Raw genomic sequence first — 19,641 nt, forward strand, 5'->3', positions numbered from 1 at the left:
CTTGGTACTATTTCTGAATTTTATTTCAAATAAAATCTCGGGATGCCTGGTTGGCTCAGCGGTTGAGCATCTGTCTTTAGCTCAGGGTGTGATCCTGGAGTCCCAGGATCGAGTCCTGCATCGGGCTCCCTGCATGGAGCCTACTTCTCCCTCTGCCTGTGTCTCTGGCTCTCTCCATGTGTCTCTCATCAATAAATAAATAAAATCTTTAAAAAAATAAAATAAAATCTCAAAGCAGCAGACATATGAAATCCTGGCAAACTTGTTTAACTGTGTGTCTCTTGAAACCCTTGATTAACCAGTAACCTGGCACCTTCATTCATCTGGAACGTAAGTATCAACCCGAGAAAATTTTATACGTTTGTAAGTAGAGATGAAGTTAGCTATTCCTAAGACCATGCATGCAAGCTACTTCATAACGGAAGGAAAGGGTTAAAGAGGCCCTGAATCATCAGTAATCCCTGGGGATGTCTAGATAAACACAAATCCCAGTGATTTACATTCATAGGTAATCATTTAAAACCTTCACATAGGGTTTAAGAATAGAAGTATGCAGGACGTTTTAGAAAGCCTTTATTAAAAACGATTACTTCTTTTTTTCAAACAAAAGACTCAGTACCAAAAGAGTTCTGTTACATTTATGTAGGATATTAATATTGCCTGAGAAATGAAGCGCTACTGAATTTCTTTCAACAGAGACTGTAGAGTGTGTCTCACTCATTTAGTAAGCACTTCTCTAATAGTTAGGCAGAAGGAAATCTCTGCCCTCCTGGCTCATGTGTTACGAAAGGGCGAGACAAAGTGAATAGACAAAAGAGTAAACATATATAGGATACGAGGTTATGGGAAGCACTGTGGAGAAAAAATTAATCCGAATTTGGGCCTAGAGCACGCTGCGGTTTGCACTGGGGCTGTTTTATATAGGATGTCAAGGCCTCACTGGTTCAATATTCCTAAGATATGGAATATTTAGAAGTGTGATATTTTCTGGAATATTTAAGGAAAGGATTAGAATCAGATCTTACAGTTAGCTAAAGAGCGTCAGAATTTAGAGAAATAGAGAAACTGGGTGCTTCGTGATCTCTTCTTGGATATAAGGAAAGAGCAATAAAGTATTCAGAACTATCAACTAAAATTCATTTGTTGAGCACAAGCGTTAACTGAAGAGGTCAGGTGTTACTGCCCACAAGTCAAAACTGAAGAGTGAGCTTGGTTTGTGTTGGCTGAAAAGCATTATGAAAAAAAGGAATAAAACAAGCAGGAGTCACAAAGTAGACACTCTACTCCTAAAAATCATACTTACTACCTAGGTTTCCTCAGTCCTTATTGTGTCGCAGACCCTACTTTGGACTCAGAAGCTAGGATGAATTTGGCCAGTCCCGTCCCGGGGAACTCAGGCAGTTAGGAGAAGCACATACCGGCGTGTGGACCAAGGGCTGTGATGACTGGGTGGCGACGTAGAAGCACACAGCATCGTGACCCCGCGCCAGAAGAGCCGCAGGTACCCAGGCAGGAGACAGAGCCTGTGCAGGCACCGCCAGCGTGTTCAGAGAGGTGGGGCGTGACTGGATGTTTCTGTAGAGAAGCACCGTGACGTGAGGCCGGAGGTGTTAGGATGGACCAGGAATGACTTGGCGCAGCGTGACAAGAAGTTCGGGGAAAAATCTGGGGCTCGATGGAGTCACAGTCTAAATGATGGCGAAGTGAGAGAGAAAACAGAGGTGCTTTCATATAATAACTAGTGAGAGATCAGAAATGTCTTCTTTGTTAATTTAATTGATCAAATGTTCTTCTCGTCTTCCTTATCTATTACTTTTTAGAAGCAATGTTCCAAATAGTAGGACACGAACACAGTAATTTTAAAAATGTTTTCCCTAAATAATTTCTGCTGCACTGAGTGTTCTTCTTCGTCAACTGATAACTCAGGTCACTCTGACTTTTATGTCAAAAATTTCTAGCCAAGATGAACATGATTTCATGTACGCATTCTCTCGGTGTTTCCCCTTGTGCAGATTTTTTTGCCCTCAGTCCATTAAAGTCCTGAGGTTTTCCTGACTCATTTTTCTCTAGAGTAGCTCTCTCTGTGTGAACTCAGAAGAGAAGAAACTAGAGTTAAAATGGTGCCTCTGGCTGTGTTTGTTATTTGGGCTTCTCCCCACTCTTTTCCAGAAAGACTTAGAAGACGTCACCAATGCCTTTGTCCATAAACCTCACTTCACTCTGAAATACTTGGTGCAGATCAAAGGAAGTGGAGGGATACTGCAGAGTGACGAGCTGATAACCATTTCTCCTTTCATGTTCCCAGCCTAGCAGCTTGCACCTTAGAGATCAGACACAGCTCGGCCTCTCCTGACGGGCAGGCTGGCTCCATCCTGCTGGGAGGCGGCCGGAGCCTTATCTGGAGAGTAGACTGGAGGCGCTGAAAAGAGCTGTTTGCCCTTCGGAGTGGAGTGGGGTAGAGTGGGGAAGGGAGGCGGAGAAGCGGTATTTGTTTTTTCTTAAGTGGTTATAATTAAAGCTTTCCACCCAATTGCTCGGTGAACCAGAAAAAGGTATTTGTGAATTTGTGTGTGTTTTTAACCTCACAAATGAGCCTTGCGACCCGCTTCAGAAAGAAAACCTGCTCTCCGGCGACACCTTGTGGGATGTGGGCTGTCCTGCAACTCGATGGAATTGCTTCTGCGCGCCGCGCGCTCCTTCCTTCCTTCCTTCCTTCCCGGTAGCTCCTTACCCTGTGTGCTCCTTACCCATGTTGCCTTCTAAAGATCAGGGAATTTGGTGAAGGATTATGTCGACTGTTGTATTTTTGTAGGACAGTCGCCGAACAGAAGCTGTATCCCCAGGTGTGTATTCTGGAGTTGCGTGTCAAACCAAGTAACTATAGTGATTCTTAACGTTGCATCATTAAAGATATCCGTGGAATTTTTAAGGTCATTCATTCAAGAAAGCACTGATTTGGGGCTTTACATTTTTGTTTTCTAGGAGGAAACAAATTAACCAAGCAACATTTTCGTCTGAATTGGGCGTGGATCTCCTTTGAAAAGGAATATTACCTGATCAATGAGGACTCCAAATTTCTAGATGTCGTTCTTAAACGTAGAGGGTTTTTGGGAGAGACTTCATTTATAAGTAAGTTTAATTTGCGCTTCTGTCTCAAAATCCCCCTTTTTCTAGTGAAAGTTCATAATTTTACCATGATTAAAATATGTTTAGTTTACTGCTCTAGATTTAAAGCTTAGGGGAATGTTGACATTTAAAGGTTCTTTAACTGCTAAAGAATCTGTCAAGAGTTTTGTGTCAAGGCTAAATCACAGAGACAAAAGGCTGCAAATATAGGAAATGTGTAACCGATTGCATATACCTCTCCAAACCTTCTACCTTACATATGATCTTTCTCTGATATAAGGTTATTTAACCTTACAAAAATGACGGTAGCCGCTCATAAGTTAAAAAATTGTAAATGTCACTAGACCTTAGAAGAGGCTTAGGCGAATCAGTAATTTAACCATAAGATACAAATCTGCAGGAATGTCAATGTAGAAATATATGAGGGCCACTTTAATAATAAGCAAATGAAAAACCCTTCAGTAACCTATTACACATTGAAGTGTGATTTACTATTTGTTGCACTAGAATGCTCTGCCACAGGTCACAAAAAGTTACATAAAAGTACACAAAGTACATAAAAGATGTACATTATGGCTTTTCTTCAGAACCAACAGTAAAATATTAAATACTGTTTTGCTGCTTTTCCCTTTTAAATCAAACTGAGAATCAAAAGCAGAGAAGAAAGGCTTTTTTCAAGCCAATCCAAGCTCACATTCAATTTCACGAGGCATAAAATAGAGAAAAGTAGGTATATTGGTAACTTTAAACACTAACATGGCACAAAATATTTGGCATATTGATGAAAAGTGAAAGCACCCCAAGCAATCATATTATTTTTGGTATTGTATGTTTTATAGACATCTAGGCTGATAGAATTTTCATGCGGTAAAAGAGCTTTCATTGTCAGCTAAGATAGGAAGATTCCTATCTTAAATGTTGGCAATAAAAAAGAATAAAAACTGAGCAATCCTGTGTTTGTCTGCAAAACAATTATTTGAAAATTTTCTGGTCCGTGAAATGCAAAAGCCTTAATGAGTAGATCCCTATGCACTCGCACGTGCCCACTCTCTCTCTCTCTCTCTCTCTCTCTCTCTCTCTCTCTCACACACACACACACACACACACACACACACACAGCACAAACCATGCCTTAGCCACAGCCACAGTCCCCACCCACCCACCTTGTTCCCTCTGATGTTTGGATGCTGGATATTAATTACTCCCTTTTTTCTTAAGGAGTGTTTTTGTTTTTTAACTGTAGAAGAGGGATTTTCACACTACGGTCTGCCCATCTCTTAGGATTACTTAGCTCAAGGGGAACGGGTCCACCTGCAGGCCCTGGGCAGCCAGGGCAGCTCTGCTTCCATCTTTATTCGCATGCACCTCTTCTCAGCTGTCATTTACACTCTCTGTGCCAACCTTTGAAAGCACAGGGAACACTCCTGTTGCTCTCTGGTTAGGAGCATGTTTTCTTTGCGCACACACACACACACACACACACACACACACACACGCTCTGCAGACCAGGAATCTCATCCTGTTTTACTTATTGCGAGTGATGAGCCTTAACTGTGCTTTGTGCTTGAGAATAGGGGGAAAATAACTAAAACACAGAGAACCTTAGCAATTCTTAAGGATGCCTTCACCCATTTGCATTTTGCCTGAATTCCTGGTGGGTATACTCAATTTACTCACATACACAAAATCCACTGCAATTCATGGAAAAGTTAATAGTTGAAAGATATTTTAAAATGGGAAATCTTTCCACATTTTTCTCTTCGTTTTCTTTTTAAAGCTGAATCCTAAAATGTTCAAACAAGAGCTCTTTTTCTCTCCCAATGTTATTTTTTTCTGTGAACTCTTATTTCCTATGGGTGGAGATGAGCTCCAGCTATTCTACAAAGGTTCTTTAGCTCTCCTTGGTTAACCTCACGTTACTTAGTAACTTGGGGAGATAGGAAGTTGGAAAGACTTCTGTGTGTGGCCCACACCCATCAATCACTGAAGATGGCAGTAGGATTCAAGCTGGGATAGAGAATAGAAGGCAGATTAAAGAGGAAGGCAGCCTCCAGGAAGCTCTACAATGAATGTGTTTCATGTTCCTGTTTCCTAAAACCTCCACTTTGACTTATGAACTTTTAGAATTAGATAGCTTACGACATCTCTAAAGGCAGACAATCACTTACCTTCAGGAGCACAGCTAGTAAACCATGAATTACATGAAGTGTATATATATATATATATATATATATATATATATATATATATATTTTCTCAGAGGTGACTTTTCACTTTATAACCAATATAACCCATTAATAAATTAAATATGTCTTTGCATTTCATAAAGGTGTTTGAATTTCAAAGATTTTTATTACTGCCAGTTATTGAGCATTTACTAAATACATTAATACATTAATAATAAATACATTAGGTACTTTTACTTTTGTCTTTTACTCCTTACGACTTACTTTGTTTGCTAACTCAACCTAATATTTTCTTGAGTGCTTACTCAGTGCCAGGCATTGTGTTACATAATGGACTATGAAGTGGCCATCATAGCTGACATTTATTGAGTTCTTATTATGTGCCAGCCCTAGTGCCCAATACCTTACATAGTCAACCCCATAAGAGCAGTGTCATGATAAACCCCATTATGCAGGTAAAGAAACAGAGAGGTTGTTAGATGTCCAAAGCTACCAAGGGGCAGAGCTGAAATTTGGCCCCGGAGCTAACTTTCTGAACTACCCCACGATGGTGCTTCTTAAATTCTCCACAACTGAGGAGGTTCATAACCTGCCTGAGATCCCAGTGCTGCTCTGTGGCAGAGGTAGGGTATGAAATCTATTCTCTCCTTCCGAAAGTACCTTGCTTGACCTCTGTGCCATTTTTTCATGCCAGAGGAAAAGATGCAATTGTGGTTTCACTCAGTAAATCAAAGTAATATGTTTTGTTTAATAATTAATTCTTTTTGAAAAAAATAAAAACGTAAGTTTAAGCCCAATTTGTAAGCTTTTTGATTTCCAGAATTCTTTTTGCCCCATCTAATAATGTTACTTATAACATATATGGTTTACCAGCTGAATATTTGTATCTCCAAGTAAGAGCATTTTTTGAGCATTGTGTGCACTTGAACTGTCTCATCCACCACATTATATGAAAATGTGGACTAATCTGTGGCCTCCCCAGTCTATATGCCATTTCTTCATCCTTTATTAAAATGGGCACGTAAGTAAAGGTCCTTGTGGAGTTATGAAGTATTTAGTATGTGTCTACCTACTCTCAGATTTTAATGCACATGAGTTTTACCTGGATCTTGTTATAATGTTGATTCTGATTCAGTGGGTCTGGGATTTCTAAAATTCTGCATTTCTAATAATAAGCTCTCAGATGTTGCTTATGCTGCTGGTCCATGGATCACACTATAAGTAACAAGATAGATAAGCACTATACTCAGAGTAGGTATGTGTGTTAACTATAAAAAGAAAATCTTTATTTTTGATCCAAAACAAGTTTAGTATTTCATCTGTCTTATTTTAATCCTCTAAAAATATAACCTGTCCTTTTTAGTTTTATCTCATGTTTGAGAAGCATATCAACAATTTAAGACAACAGTCTTTTTTTTTCACAAGATGAAGGGGCACCTGGGTGGCTCCGTTCAGTTAAACATCTGTCTTTGGCTCAGGTCATGATCCCAGGGTCCTGGGATCAAGCCCCTCATTGGGGTCCCTCCTTAATGAGGATTTTGCTTGTCCCTCTCCCTCTGCCCCTCCCCCCTGCTTTTAGCTATCCCTCTCTCTCTCTCTCTCTTTCCCTCTATCTCTCTTTCCCTCTCCCTCCCTCTCCCTCTCCCCCCCCCTCAAATAAATAAATAAAATCTTAAAAAAATTGAAGTCCATTCCTCTTTGCTTGGCGAATCAACAGTTTTGCCTATTTATAACTTACATATAATTGGGCATATTTTATAAAATCCACCCAAAAAATTATACATGTTTTTAGCAGCAACAGTGAGATTTGGTGTTATAACATACAATTTTTTTTAGGTGGATAACTTGATTATCACTTAGTAAGGATGACTAGTTGGAACTAGTGGACGTTCCTTGTATTATACTCATTCCTTTTTGTCTTTAACTGCCTTTTGAATCCCAAGGAAAATTGCATGATTGCTAAAACAAAACAAAACAGAGAAGTGGGCAGTGGTTATCAGACACCAAATAAAAGATTCTTTGCCTGGCTCATGCCACTGGGGATAGATGGATCAATGAGCAGCATGTACACTGGAACCTCAGAGAGAATGATTCCTATCATCATCACCTTGGCAGTGAATTATGGTGGACCCAAGAGGTGTTGACAACCTGTCTGTGTGCATTAGGAACCAGAGAGCTAACAGGAAGTCTGTAACATTGAACAAAATATGTAGTGCTAAAATTCCTGATTCTGTGCACTTTTTCCTACTGACATTAAATAGATCATGCTTTATCTACTAATAAAAAGGAAATGCGGGGCCCCTGGGTGGCTCAGGGTTGAGCACCAGCCTTCAGCCCAGGGTGTGATCCTGGAGTCCCAGGATCGAGTCCCACATCAGGCTCCCTGCATGGAGCCTGCTTCTCCCTCTGCCTGTGTCTCTGCCTCTCTCTCTGTCTCTCTGTCTCTCTCTCTCTCTCTCTCTCTCTCTGTCTCTCTCATGAATAAATAAATAAAATCTTAAAAAAAAAAAAAAGAAAATGCAACATTTGTATCTCAGTTGTTTTTCTGAGCTCTGTAAGACAAAAATATTTTAATGAAATATTTATGTTCACTTTCATTTTAAGATGAGACTAGCAGTAACGTTATTCAGGTGAAGCAATAAATACACTAATCTTACATAAGGACTGTTATCTAAACAGAAGACAGAACAACTCTCTGAAACAAATGAGAAATGTTAGAAAGACTTTATTTTCAGACTTTTAAATCTAGTTACAAGATTTTATTTTTCCCTTTTAAAGCCTGTTTTTCCTACCAACTTCTCTCAAAATGCCAATGTTTAAAGAAATATGCTTGAAAAGTATTAACTTGACTTGCTAAGAGGTTCTGATTCAGTACTTAGGGTACACTAACACAAGTGCTACTGCAATTTTATAATTTTTCTATGACATTGAATTTGTTTACTGCTGACTATAGACAATCTACGATTTGAATACATGGTACAGTAATGTTAAGGATCCTCTTGTAATGTAGTGAAAAACTCAGAGATCCTTCAGCCTCCCCAGCTCACTGCAGTTGACCTTGAGTGAACCATCAGAGTAAGCCAAACATACTACTTATAATAACTATAAATATTTAGCTCTCCCATTCTGTTCACATGGTTTCATGGAATTCTGAAGACTTCCACAAGAAAAAACCTGGATGTGGTCATGCTGAGAATCACTGAATTAGATTCTTCTAAGGGTCCTAGTTCCAGTAAACGTGTAGACAATATTGTAATTCTTTTTTATGCTTGGTCATTTACGACTTTGATTATCAAAGAATTCTTGACTAACAGAGTTTCTTACTGGTTTATATTTTCTAGTTAGAGAATTTTTCTTGTTATTTATCAAATGACACATGCAGCATAAACACATGGAAAAGTAAATATGAAGGGTTTTTAGACTGAACCAATTTGCAGGAGTGAGAATATTCAGAACACGAATAATCAATTTACGGGGTCTTACTTTATAAGAGGTTCCATCTAACACAAACATAGCTCAAAGAATATACAGGAAAACCATCATGAGGTAAGAATAAAACAATCATGAGCTGACCAACACACCTACAGGAGAACACTTTCACTGTGGGACCTGCACCCAATTGTCCATTTCATGGGATCAAAGCTGGATCTAGTGAAATGTAGGTTAAAGTAACACAAAAAGTTAACAACAGGGAAAACCTAAATAATCTAATTGAAACTAAGAAAATGATAACCATGTTTTTGTGAAGGTATTGGCACAAGAGATGGGACTGCAGAAAAAGACAAAGACTTCAAGGGCAAAGCACAGAAACAAGTACAGTTCAACCCAGGCCAGACCAGGGCAACCTGGAGAGTGCGGATCATGAGCGATGGGGAGCATGAGCAGTCGGAGACCTTCCAGGTGGTTCTCTCAGAGCCGGTGCTGGCTGCTTTGGAGTTTCCCACAGTGACCACAGTGGAGATCATTGACCCAGGAGATGGTAAGAGCTATCATCAACTTGTTTGTGTTGTTGCCATTGGGTTTTTAATGACAAAATACCTTATAAAGGAAGTTTTAAATTCAATGTTTCTGTGGGGAGAATGTTCTAGTCTAATGGGACCATATTCTCAGATATGCTGATGTGAAGGGGAAGCCAAAAACTAATAAATTAATAAGGGAAGAAATATTGTTCCAAGTAAATGAACCACAAATGCACATAGGATTATGAACATATTCTTTCTCTTCTAATTTTATCCTTTATTTTTTAAAATATTTTTTAAGATATTTATTCATGAGAGAAAGAGAGAGAGAGAGAGAGAAAGAGAGAGAGAGAGAGGCAGAGACACAGGCAGAGGGAGAAGCAGGCTCCATGCAGGGAGCCCGACGTGGGACTCGATCCCGGGTCTCCAGGATCAGGCCCTGGGCTGAAGGTGGTGCTAAACCAGAGCCACCTGGGCTGCCCTAATTTTATCCTTTAGAAATGAATATTGCTCATCTCATTTTTTGAATTGGTTCTTCACTTCTTAAGGTCTTTTAAAATTTCCTTTAAACAAATAGTTTAAGAATTAGACCATTTAGGGAGTAATTTGCTTCCCATAATATTTGATTGTTCAAGTTTCCTACATATATTTATGAGCCAGAAATTTTCATTTGGCCCATATGCTTCCACATTTGTTACATAAAACATATCCGACCTCTCCCTGCTCTTCGGTGACTTGTGTCTTGTATTTTTGCTCTTAATTTATATCAGGTGATGCTTCTTTGTTAGGGCACACCTTTGGCTGATGTTGGTAAAAGTGAATCTCACTGCTTTTGTGTGTAACTTGACCTCTTCCCTCCCCCTGCCATACTTCTACAGTGCTGGCTTGTCTCAGTGCAGTCAGGGGGAAAAAAAAAAAGGAAAGAAAAGAAAAAGGTTGAATGGCTTTTTGAGAGTTGGCATTTATACAAAGGGTGGAGAGACTCTTCTAAAGCTGAAATCCTGTCAGAAGCCAGACGTGACTTTCTTTTCAACTGCCAGCCTACTTTATTTTGTCGGGCTGAAAACTCTTAAATTTTCTGTGAAGATACAATCTACTGAGTACATGAAATGGAGACGTGTGGAAACCTCTGGGTTAAAAGACTGAACATAATTAGAGAGTGTAAGAGAAATGGGGCTCTGGGTCTGTTTGTTTAACATCTCTCCTTTAGTTTAATTTGAAGTTCAATTATGTTTAGACTTCCTTTAAAGAACAGTTGGCATTTAATTACATTTAGTTTTATCTGCACTATCTAGGTATAAATAATTAAATTTTCTTCTAGTTCTGAGTTTTGGATGAGTGCTAGCATAATAAACAAGCCCGTGGCAACTGTAATACGTATAAACTTGCCCATCAGTTAGAGCCTGTGTGAAGCCATTTCTTTTTTTGTTTCTTTCTTTTCTTTTCTTTTTTTTTTTTTAAAGTACGCTCTAGGCCCAGTGTGGGGCTTGAGCTCATGACCCTGAAATCAAGAGTCACATGTTCCACCGACCAAGCTAGCCAGGTATCCCTGATGCCATTTCTTGATATATTATTTGCCAGTTGGTATAATTGCCATAGTTTACTGTAAGGAATAAGACACTTAAACTCATGGAGCACCTGGGTGGCTCAGTTGGTTGAGTGTTGGACTCTTAGTTTTGGCTCAGGTCGTTATCTCATGGATCTTGAGATCAAGCCCCGAGTCAGGCTCTATGCTTAGTGGGGAGTCTGCTTGAAGATTCTCTCCCTCTGCCTTTCCTACCCCAGCTGTCTCTCTCAAATCTCTAAAAGAAAAAAAAAATACTTAAACTCATTTGTGCCTTCCTATGTATATGCTCAGAGTAACAGTCTATACCCAGAATAGGTCTGATGAGTGGAATTTTAAAAATACATGGGACACCTGGGTGGCTCAGCAGTTGAGTGTCGGCCTTTGGCTCAGGGCATGACCCCGGGGTCCTGGGATCCAGTCCTGCATTGGGCTCCCTGCAGGGAGCCTGATTCCCCCTCTGCCTGTGTCTCTGCCTCTCTCTCTGTTTCTCTCATGAATAAATAAATAAAAACTTAAAAAAAAAAATACAGGCAGACAACACACACACACAGACACACACAAATTTGCCATAATTTCATTTTATGTAGTGGCCTCCTAAATTGTTTTAGAATTTTCTAAATGAAGTTCAGCCCTTTTCACTCAAGGCTGTGATCGTCCTTAGGATAACTGACAAGTATCCCAAAATGCTTGGTATATTCCACATCTTGTTGGAGACCATTGGTCTTGAAGTTACAAGATCTGATTTTGATTCCCAGTTCTACCATTTCTAGTTTTATGACCTTAAATCAAACAGCTTTTATTAAGATTTAGTTTCCTAATGTACAAAATAAGAAAAATTAATGATTCTCATAATGCATCATTCTTATAAAAGGATTCTATGAAACATAAAGCACAATATGATTATTGTTATTTCTAATACCACAAGTAACACTGTTAGATTTCATTTTGAGAGATTCAAGAATCCTTTTTTTTCCCCCATAAAGGACCACTTTTCCTATCGTTTCAAAATTTTGATTGTTTCCTTCTACACTCTCTTGTAACTCTTCACATATAAATTTGCTAGCCCTAGGAACCATTATGCATGTAAACTCCCCCTCTGCATATTATTTCCAGGACATGACATGAGATTTTATTTTGCATGCATTCAAAATGTATCCAGTTCATACTTGTGCTGAGTCCAGCAATAATGTTGGGGATGCAAAGATAATAGGATGTAGTTCTTTATATCAAAGTTCATATGGTCTAATGGGAAAGAGAGCCCTATAATAAATAAATGCTTTCAATAGAATGTGATGTGGTACAACAAAGTATGAACAGTGTTACGGGAATAATAAGAAGAAATAACCAACTCTGCTTCTTTTTAGTCTGGAAGCTGTTTTTACCTATTAGCCAGTTTATATAAACACATGCAAATACATACTTTTCCCGGTTCTTTACTTACTCATAGCTACTGATAATGATAATAATTGAAATTCATCACTTACTATTGGCAGACAGTGTACTTAACACATACATTTTTCCACTCACTGTCTTTTACCTTGCTACCTTGTAGACCTATGTACCATTGGGGCATTTTATTTGTTTATAGAATGCTCTCAATTTCACATGTGACAGATTTTAGAATGTTTGTTCCCATATTTTATGACAAACAATGTATTAACATAAACTCTCTACACACGCGCGCGCGCGCAAAAGCATATATATATATATATATATATATATATATATATATATATACATACATCCTGAATTCTCATGTGTTCATAGTTATACTCTTATAATACTCTGTTTATTTATATTTTTTAAGTTACATAGTTGTGATTTAGGTAAAGACTTTAAATAACTATGCATTTTATTCAATTCATGAGTATCTACATCTCCTGCAAAGATAATACATATATTTAGGTGCTTCTTTATTTGCGTGACATACTGCTCATGCCCATATGAATGTTCTACAATATCTCTCATGCCTCCAGATGTTGTGACCATCTGGCTGTGAATACAGTTGACTCTTCTCTAAAGAGTGGGGAGTCCAGTCACTATGTCTTCCTGCATCTTCTGTGCAAGACAGCAGCCTGCCTCAAAAAGCAGACACCAGTGAGAACGAGTGCACCCCAGTCCTCATCCTTGGATGTCCTGGTGTGGCCATGAATAGGAGGGAGCTAGTCTCCTAATGGCCACATGCAGATCTTGCTGCCATGCTCGTACCTTCCCTGCCAACTAGAGCAGGGCCACTCGGGCACAGCTCAACTGTCAGAGGGGACTTCAGAAGCCCACATTTTTGTTGAGAACAGACATATTTTGATGCATGAAAATGGAGGACTGAAAGGGAGATTTTCCTTCTACTCAACAGAGTGCTTTGGGAGCATGGAAGAGGGATATGCCATTGTGCCATGACTATGGATATCAACAGCTTCCTAGACAAACGGGTTTAGTCATTTACTGAGTACATCAACAAATTCAGTTTCCTCATACACTGAAGTCTGCAGTACAAAGAGGAAAACTGGAATAGAAAGAAAATAGAGCGCCAAGCAGAGATTTTAACCTCTCTCTGTCACCCCTCTTGCTTGCCCCAGGTGCTTGTGGCCTTGGAGGCACTCCCATGGAAAATCTTCTCTTGGTGCCATGATTTCTCCCTCACTACTTTGTCCTCTATGCTTTTATCCTCCCCTGTTTCAGTTTGATTCCACAATCTCCATCCTTTACAGATGCACACAGAAAGTTCCAGTGGGGAGGGAAAAGTATGTGAAGTGTTTAGATCGTGTTCTGGATGAGGAACTAACTTGAAACATCTGCCGGGGAAGCTTTTCTCCCTCTCTCCTTTTCCAGTTTCTCCCATAAACCACGCATTTCTGTCCAAAGTTAGGTGTGCAGAAGACCTAAACATGGTGCTGGACCTGTTCACCCTCTGTCAGACCAAGTACAGGAGTGGGCTCCAGAGCTAAGAGCAAACTCCAGACACCTAGCTTCCTTTTTTTTTTTTTTTTTTTTTTTTATTTATGATAGTCACACAGAGAGAGAGAGAGAGAGAGGCAGAGATACAGGCAGAGGGAGAAGCAGGCTCCATGCACCGGGAGCCCGACGTGGGACTCGATCCCGGGTCTCCAGGATCGCGCCCTGGGCCAAAGGCAGGCGCCAAACCGCTGCGCCACCCAGGGATCCCCCTAGCTTCCATTTTTATTCATAAGTCAAACCTGGTGGTACTAACAGCAAGTCCTTAAGGTGTAGGAAAAACCAAAACTCAAGGACTCAAGGTCTGAAGTTACAATGCCCTATGTGGGACTTATATGCATAACTTATCTTAAAGAGTTGGCCAGTATAGACTAGATGTATAGGATAAGTATTATATATGATCAACTCTGCCTTAGCTGAGGCTGCTATAGCAAAATCTAACACACTGAGTGGTATAAGCAACAGACATTTATTTCTCACAATTCTGGAGGCTGGAAGTCCTGGATCAAGGTGCCAGCAGATTCAGGCTTGTGGTCTGCTGCCTTCTTGCTGTGTGATCACAAGGTGGTTCTTTGGTGCATGTGAGTGGAAAGACTGAGAAAGAGAGAGATCTCTTCCTCTTGTTTTAAGGATACTAATCCCCAAATGAGGGCCTCACCCTTAAGACCTCATCTAAGCCTAATTACTTCCTGACCATTCCCACCTCCAGTAGCATAACTTTGAGAGTTAGGGCTTCCATGTATAAATTTCAAGGGATACATTCAGTCCACAGCAAACTTTAATAAAGAAAGAAAACTTTGGGATCCCTGGGTGGCGCAGCGGTTTGGCGCCTGCCTTTGGCCCAGGGCGCGATCCTGGAGACCCGGGATCGAATCCCACATCAGGCTCCCGGTGCATGGAGCCTGCTTCTCCCTCCGCCTGTGTCTCTGCCTCTCTCTCTCTCTCTGTGACTATCATAAATAAATAAATAAATAAATAAATAAATAAATAAATAAATGAAAGAAAGAAAGAAAACTTTTTGTGAAATTTATACTAATGCTGTTGGAGTAAATGACCTAAGTGATACCAGACTGCATTTCCGTTAGTTAATGAAGAAACTCATTGGAACTCATTGAACACCTGACTTGAATGTTCCGTGGCGCTCTGTGTATTTTTTCTGATGAAGTGCTTTGATCATTTCTATGTTGAAATTTTATGTTTGGTAAAATCCTACTTCATAATAGTAGGAGTAATTTTACCCTTACAAAACCTCATCTTAAAAATAAACAAGATATTTCCAGATGTCACTCTGTTGCCATTAACAGCCTACTGTCTTCCGGTTTCTCTCCCATTCCTTCAGGCTTTTGTCCCCCTGCTCCACTGAGCCAGTTCTTGTAAAGATAACTGATGACTTCACTTTGCCAAACCTAATGATCGATTCTCAACTTTCTGGACTTGTCAGCAGCATTTGAAACCTTTGATCGGTCCCTGTATCTTAAAAACATGTTTTGCACTTGGCCTCCCTTATCCACACTCCCTTGGTTATTCTCTTCACTGGGACCCCTCTCAGCCTCCTTTGCTCAGTCTTCCTTATCTCTCTGACCTCTAAATGCCCTGAGGCTGGTTCCTGGATCCATTGTCGTCTTTATCTACAGTCCCTCCCTAAATAATTTTATTCTGACTTGGACTTTATATACAACATGCCAGTAACTCCCACTTTTATCCTTCCAATCTAGGCCTATCCACTGAAATCCAGGATTGTATACCCAACTGGCGAATTTGATATCTCACCTTGGATATTTAAAAGACACCTCAAATAAACAAACAAACAAACAAATAAATAAATAATAAATCTTTATTTTAATATGTCCAAAATGGAACTCCTGATCCACCCATAAATCTGATTCTCATGCAGTCTCCTCCACTTCTATAAACAGCACTTTCATCTTTCTAGTTGGTCAAGAAACTTGGAGTTACCCTTGACTCTTCTGTTTTCTCACATACCACAGCTGATCCATTAGAAAATTCTTCTGGGGGGCATCTGGGTAGCTCAGTGGTTGATTGTCTGCCTTTGGCTCAGGTTGTGATCCCAGGGTTGTGGGATTGAGTCCCACATCGGGTTCCCCGCGGGGAGCCTGCTTTCTCCCTCTGCCTGTGACTCTGCCTCTGTGTCTCTCATGAATAAATAAAAAAATAAAATCTTAAAAAAAAAAAAAAAGAAAAGAAAACTCTTCTGGCTCTTCCTTTGTATGTCCTGGACACAACCATATTATATCAGCTTTGCTGCTACTGCCTGATCCAGTCTTCTTTGATCTTTGTCCTGGATGGTTGCAAAGCCTCCCAACTAAGCTCCTCGCCAGCTCTTGGCCTTCAATGTCTATCTCACAAGAGCCAAAAATAATGTTCTTAAAATATGTGAAGTTACATTATCCCCATATTCAAAGACTTCTCATGCTTTTATATTGAAAGATGGATAAATATACACACAGACAGTGGACAGACCACATATTAAAATACAACTCTGACCCACAGTCTACAACAACTGGGGAGCAAAACCACAGCCTCTGAAGCAATCAGCCTCAAATGGTCAAAATTTGATCAATAACTGAGAGCTTCCCTCCCTCCTCATTTTTGTCCTCGTTTTCAACTAAAGACCAACCAGAGAAACCAGATGTGCACCTGTAACTAGTCACATAGGATGCCCCACTTCTAGTTAGCCTGCCCACAGCTTCCCTGTACCGACAGCCTCTTGTCAAGGCACACTTGCAGCCTCTCCTTTATTCCAGTATAAAGCTTTACAACTCCTCCACCTGCCTTTGAGTGTCTGCCAAAGACAAGTGATGATGGCTGACTCCTTTGCTATGGCAGACTTTGAACAACCATTATGTGTTTTCATCCCATTGGGTAATCTTTGATTATTTGCATAATATTTTACTCTGACTTAAACCCAAAGTCCTCCCAGTGATCCTGAAAGCACCAAGCCATCTTTCTACCACCCACCTAATCACCATTTCACTGGTCTCATGTCTTGTCCTTTCTTACTTATTCAGTTTACTCAAGCCACATTGGCCTCCTGGCCATTCTTTATACACGCCTGGCACAACTTGGCCTGAGGCCCTTTTCACTTGTTCATTCCTTTGCCTGGAATTCTCTTCTGTAAGCCATTCATGGAGGGCATCTGGTTACCACCTTGCAATCTCAGCTCAAATGTGACTCTGTCAGAGATACTTACCTATATAACACAGGCCCACCATGGCACATATCCTGCCCTGGCCTTTGTCCCCTGCAGCACACTCTGTTCTCTTCATATGACTTGTTACTTCTTGACATACTATACATTCTTGTATATTTGTTTATTTTGTTCCTCTTCCCCACCCCCAACTAGAATGAAAACCCCCTAAGACCAGATATTTTGCTTACTTCCATATCTCCTCTGCCTAGTAGGAGTGTGTGGCAAGTACAAGTCACCCAATCAATGTTTGATAAATGAATAATTAGTCATAAAATCTTGTATCCACCCATTTTGGCTTTTTAATAGTACTATTTTTAAAACTGGTCTATCAGAATCTCAGAAGAAAACAAATGACACATTCAATTCTTTAATGATTTAAATTTAAACTAATTCAAGTAATTTAAAAAGAATGTAATAATATGACTATTTACAAAGTCAAAGGCAAAGATTGGGAAACCACCAAGCATACTAAAGTCTAGTAAGAAACGGCACCATTACCACCTCTAGGCCTGAGGGCAAGAGAAGAAGTTAGCTGAGCCCCAAGAGTGAGCAAGGGAGTCCAGTGGGCCCTTTACTTGGGGAGGAAAGGGTGTGGCCAGCCCTGAACCCTGAAGGAGCCAGGGGAATGAAGGCCACAGACCTCATTCTACTTTTGACCTCCAAGTCCTGCCCATGCTCCCCTTTGGCTGACCCAACTGGAAGCCAGAGCACAAGGGAAATCTTTGATGTGGCTCATATTAGTCAGCAACTGGGGCACAGGGCAGGGTGGAGAGGATGGATCATGGACCCTCTTGAGCACTCATGTCTTATTCTAATGGTCTTTTGTAATCATCAAAAGCAGTATGGTTTGCTGTTTTAAAAATAACTGTGAAGCATTTTCTAAGTGTCTGTGCGACTTTCAGTGAAACAGACTCACAGTCACCAAAGTGTCTGTTTGTGGGTTATCATGTCAATTTATCAAGCTAAATGTTCTACCAAACTCAACATACTTTTACATTGAGCTGTATTTTTCACCAATTTAGTTATGCCATTTTTATTATCTAGTGTGTTTTTCAACTACCTTAAAAATGAATCATTGAGACTTATTATATAAATACAATGTTGTATACTATGTGTTATTGTTCTTTTTCTAGGGGAGGAAGGACATACCAAAGGTATGTTCCTTAGAGCTGATTAATAGACTTATGAATTCTAAAGAAATTGCTACTTATTTATTTTTAAGATTTTATTTAGTTATTTGAGATTGAGTGAGAGCATGGAGGGGGTGGGGCAGAAGGAGAGGGAGAAGCAGGCTCCACACTGAGCAGGGAGCCTGATGTGGGACTCAGTCCCCAGGGCCTGAGCCAAAGGCAGACGCCTAATCAACTGAGCCACCCAGGTGCCCAAGGAACTGCTATTTAAAAATCAAGCCAAACAAAAAATAATCAAGTGTTGAACCATGCATTATTATATTTTTAATCATTAATCATTCAAAAGGAACACATTTGATGTAAAGAGTACTAGAGTCCACGTTATGAGATCTAAATTTTAATTTCAACTCATCTAGTAAGAAGCGTAGGCAAACAAGTTCAACTCTCTGCACCCAGGCTTCTTCATGTGTAAAGTACAAGGTGGGACATGCTGACCCTGACATCTCTTCTGCCTCTTAAATTTGACTATATCATTGGAAGGTGGTGATCTATGTCAAAGAACAAAGTTGCTTTTAAAGGAAGTATGTCAAGAGCCCTTATTCATTGAGAAAAAAAAGCAATTTGTAGAGATAAAAGCCACTTTGGATTTTATTTCAAGATTAAGAATTCACTTGCCCAGAGCCTGCATGCTTTATATATACTTTTGCTCCCCTTTTCTCCTCCTCACTCGGTTTTATTCTAAAAGAATATGCAACGGGGAAAAGTTAGAGCAATTTGAATTTGCATAGGATTGCTCTTGAAGCTCTGACAAAAACAATAGTGGCTGTGATTGTGTTTTCTCCTTAGAGTCAACTGTATTTATTCCCCAGTCTGAATACTCTGTTGAAGAAGACATCGGTGAGCTGTTCATTCCCATTAGGAGGAGTGGAGACGTGAGCCAGGAGCTGATGGTGATCTGTTACACACAACAAGGTACGTCGGTTTACCAAAGAACTGAACTGCGCCCACCACCCTGAGATGTATATATAAGCCTCTTTGACATCTGGAAACCATAACATTATGCCTTGAGGGGTGTGCTTTACTATTACAGTTTTCATAAGGTGAAGAAAAAAAAAAGCATTTATCCAGAAGTCTTCCTTCACTATTACACTACTGAGGACCTCTTTCAAGAAGGCCTGGGAGCACTGCTGTTACTTATCAAAACATATCTGATTTGTGTGGTTACTTATTGTGATAATAAAAGCTGTTCGGAGTGCAAGAAATTCAAGTTTTCTTCCTCCACCCAAACTCAATCAAGTAGCAGAGGATTCTTTTTTAAAAAGAGAGAGAGAGAAGCAGAGAAATATAGACCCAAGGAAAAGAAACTAATTTCAAACTAGTTTGAAGCTCTGAATTTCCATATATTTGTTTTGTTCATTGAGGAAACCTCCTCTGAATTTCAAATATTTCTTGTGTTCACTGGGTAAGCCGCCTCTGAATTTGAAAATATTTCTTTTGCTCATTGGGTAAG

General features: G+C 39.8%; 1 protein-coding gene across 1 annotated transcript in view; it reads left to right on the forward strand.

Annotated features, from left to right (window-relative positions):
- FREM2 (FRAS1 related extracellular matrix 2) overlaps positions 1–19,641 on the forward strand; it is a 169,809-nt gene that overhangs the window by 71,155 nt on the left and 79,013 nt on the right. Inside the window, exons 3-5 of the mRNA XM_041766940.1 lie at positions 2,983–3,129; positions 9,061–9,291; positions 18,978–19,103. Coding sequence (XP_041622874.1) covers positions 2,983–3,129; positions 9,061–9,291; positions 18,978–19,103 — 504 coding nt within the window. The remainder of the gene's footprint in view (positions 1–2,982; positions 3,130–9,060; positions 9,292–18,977; positions 19,104–19,641) is intronic.

The sequence above is a fragment of the Vulpes lagopus genome, chromosome 8 (assembly GCF_018345385.1).
Source record: "Vulpes lagopus strain Blue_001 chromosome 8, ASM1834538v1, whole genome shotgun sequence".
Taxonomy (NCBI): domain Eukaryota; kingdom Metazoa; phylum Chordata; class Mammalia; order Carnivora; family Canidae; genus Vulpes; species Vulpes lagopus.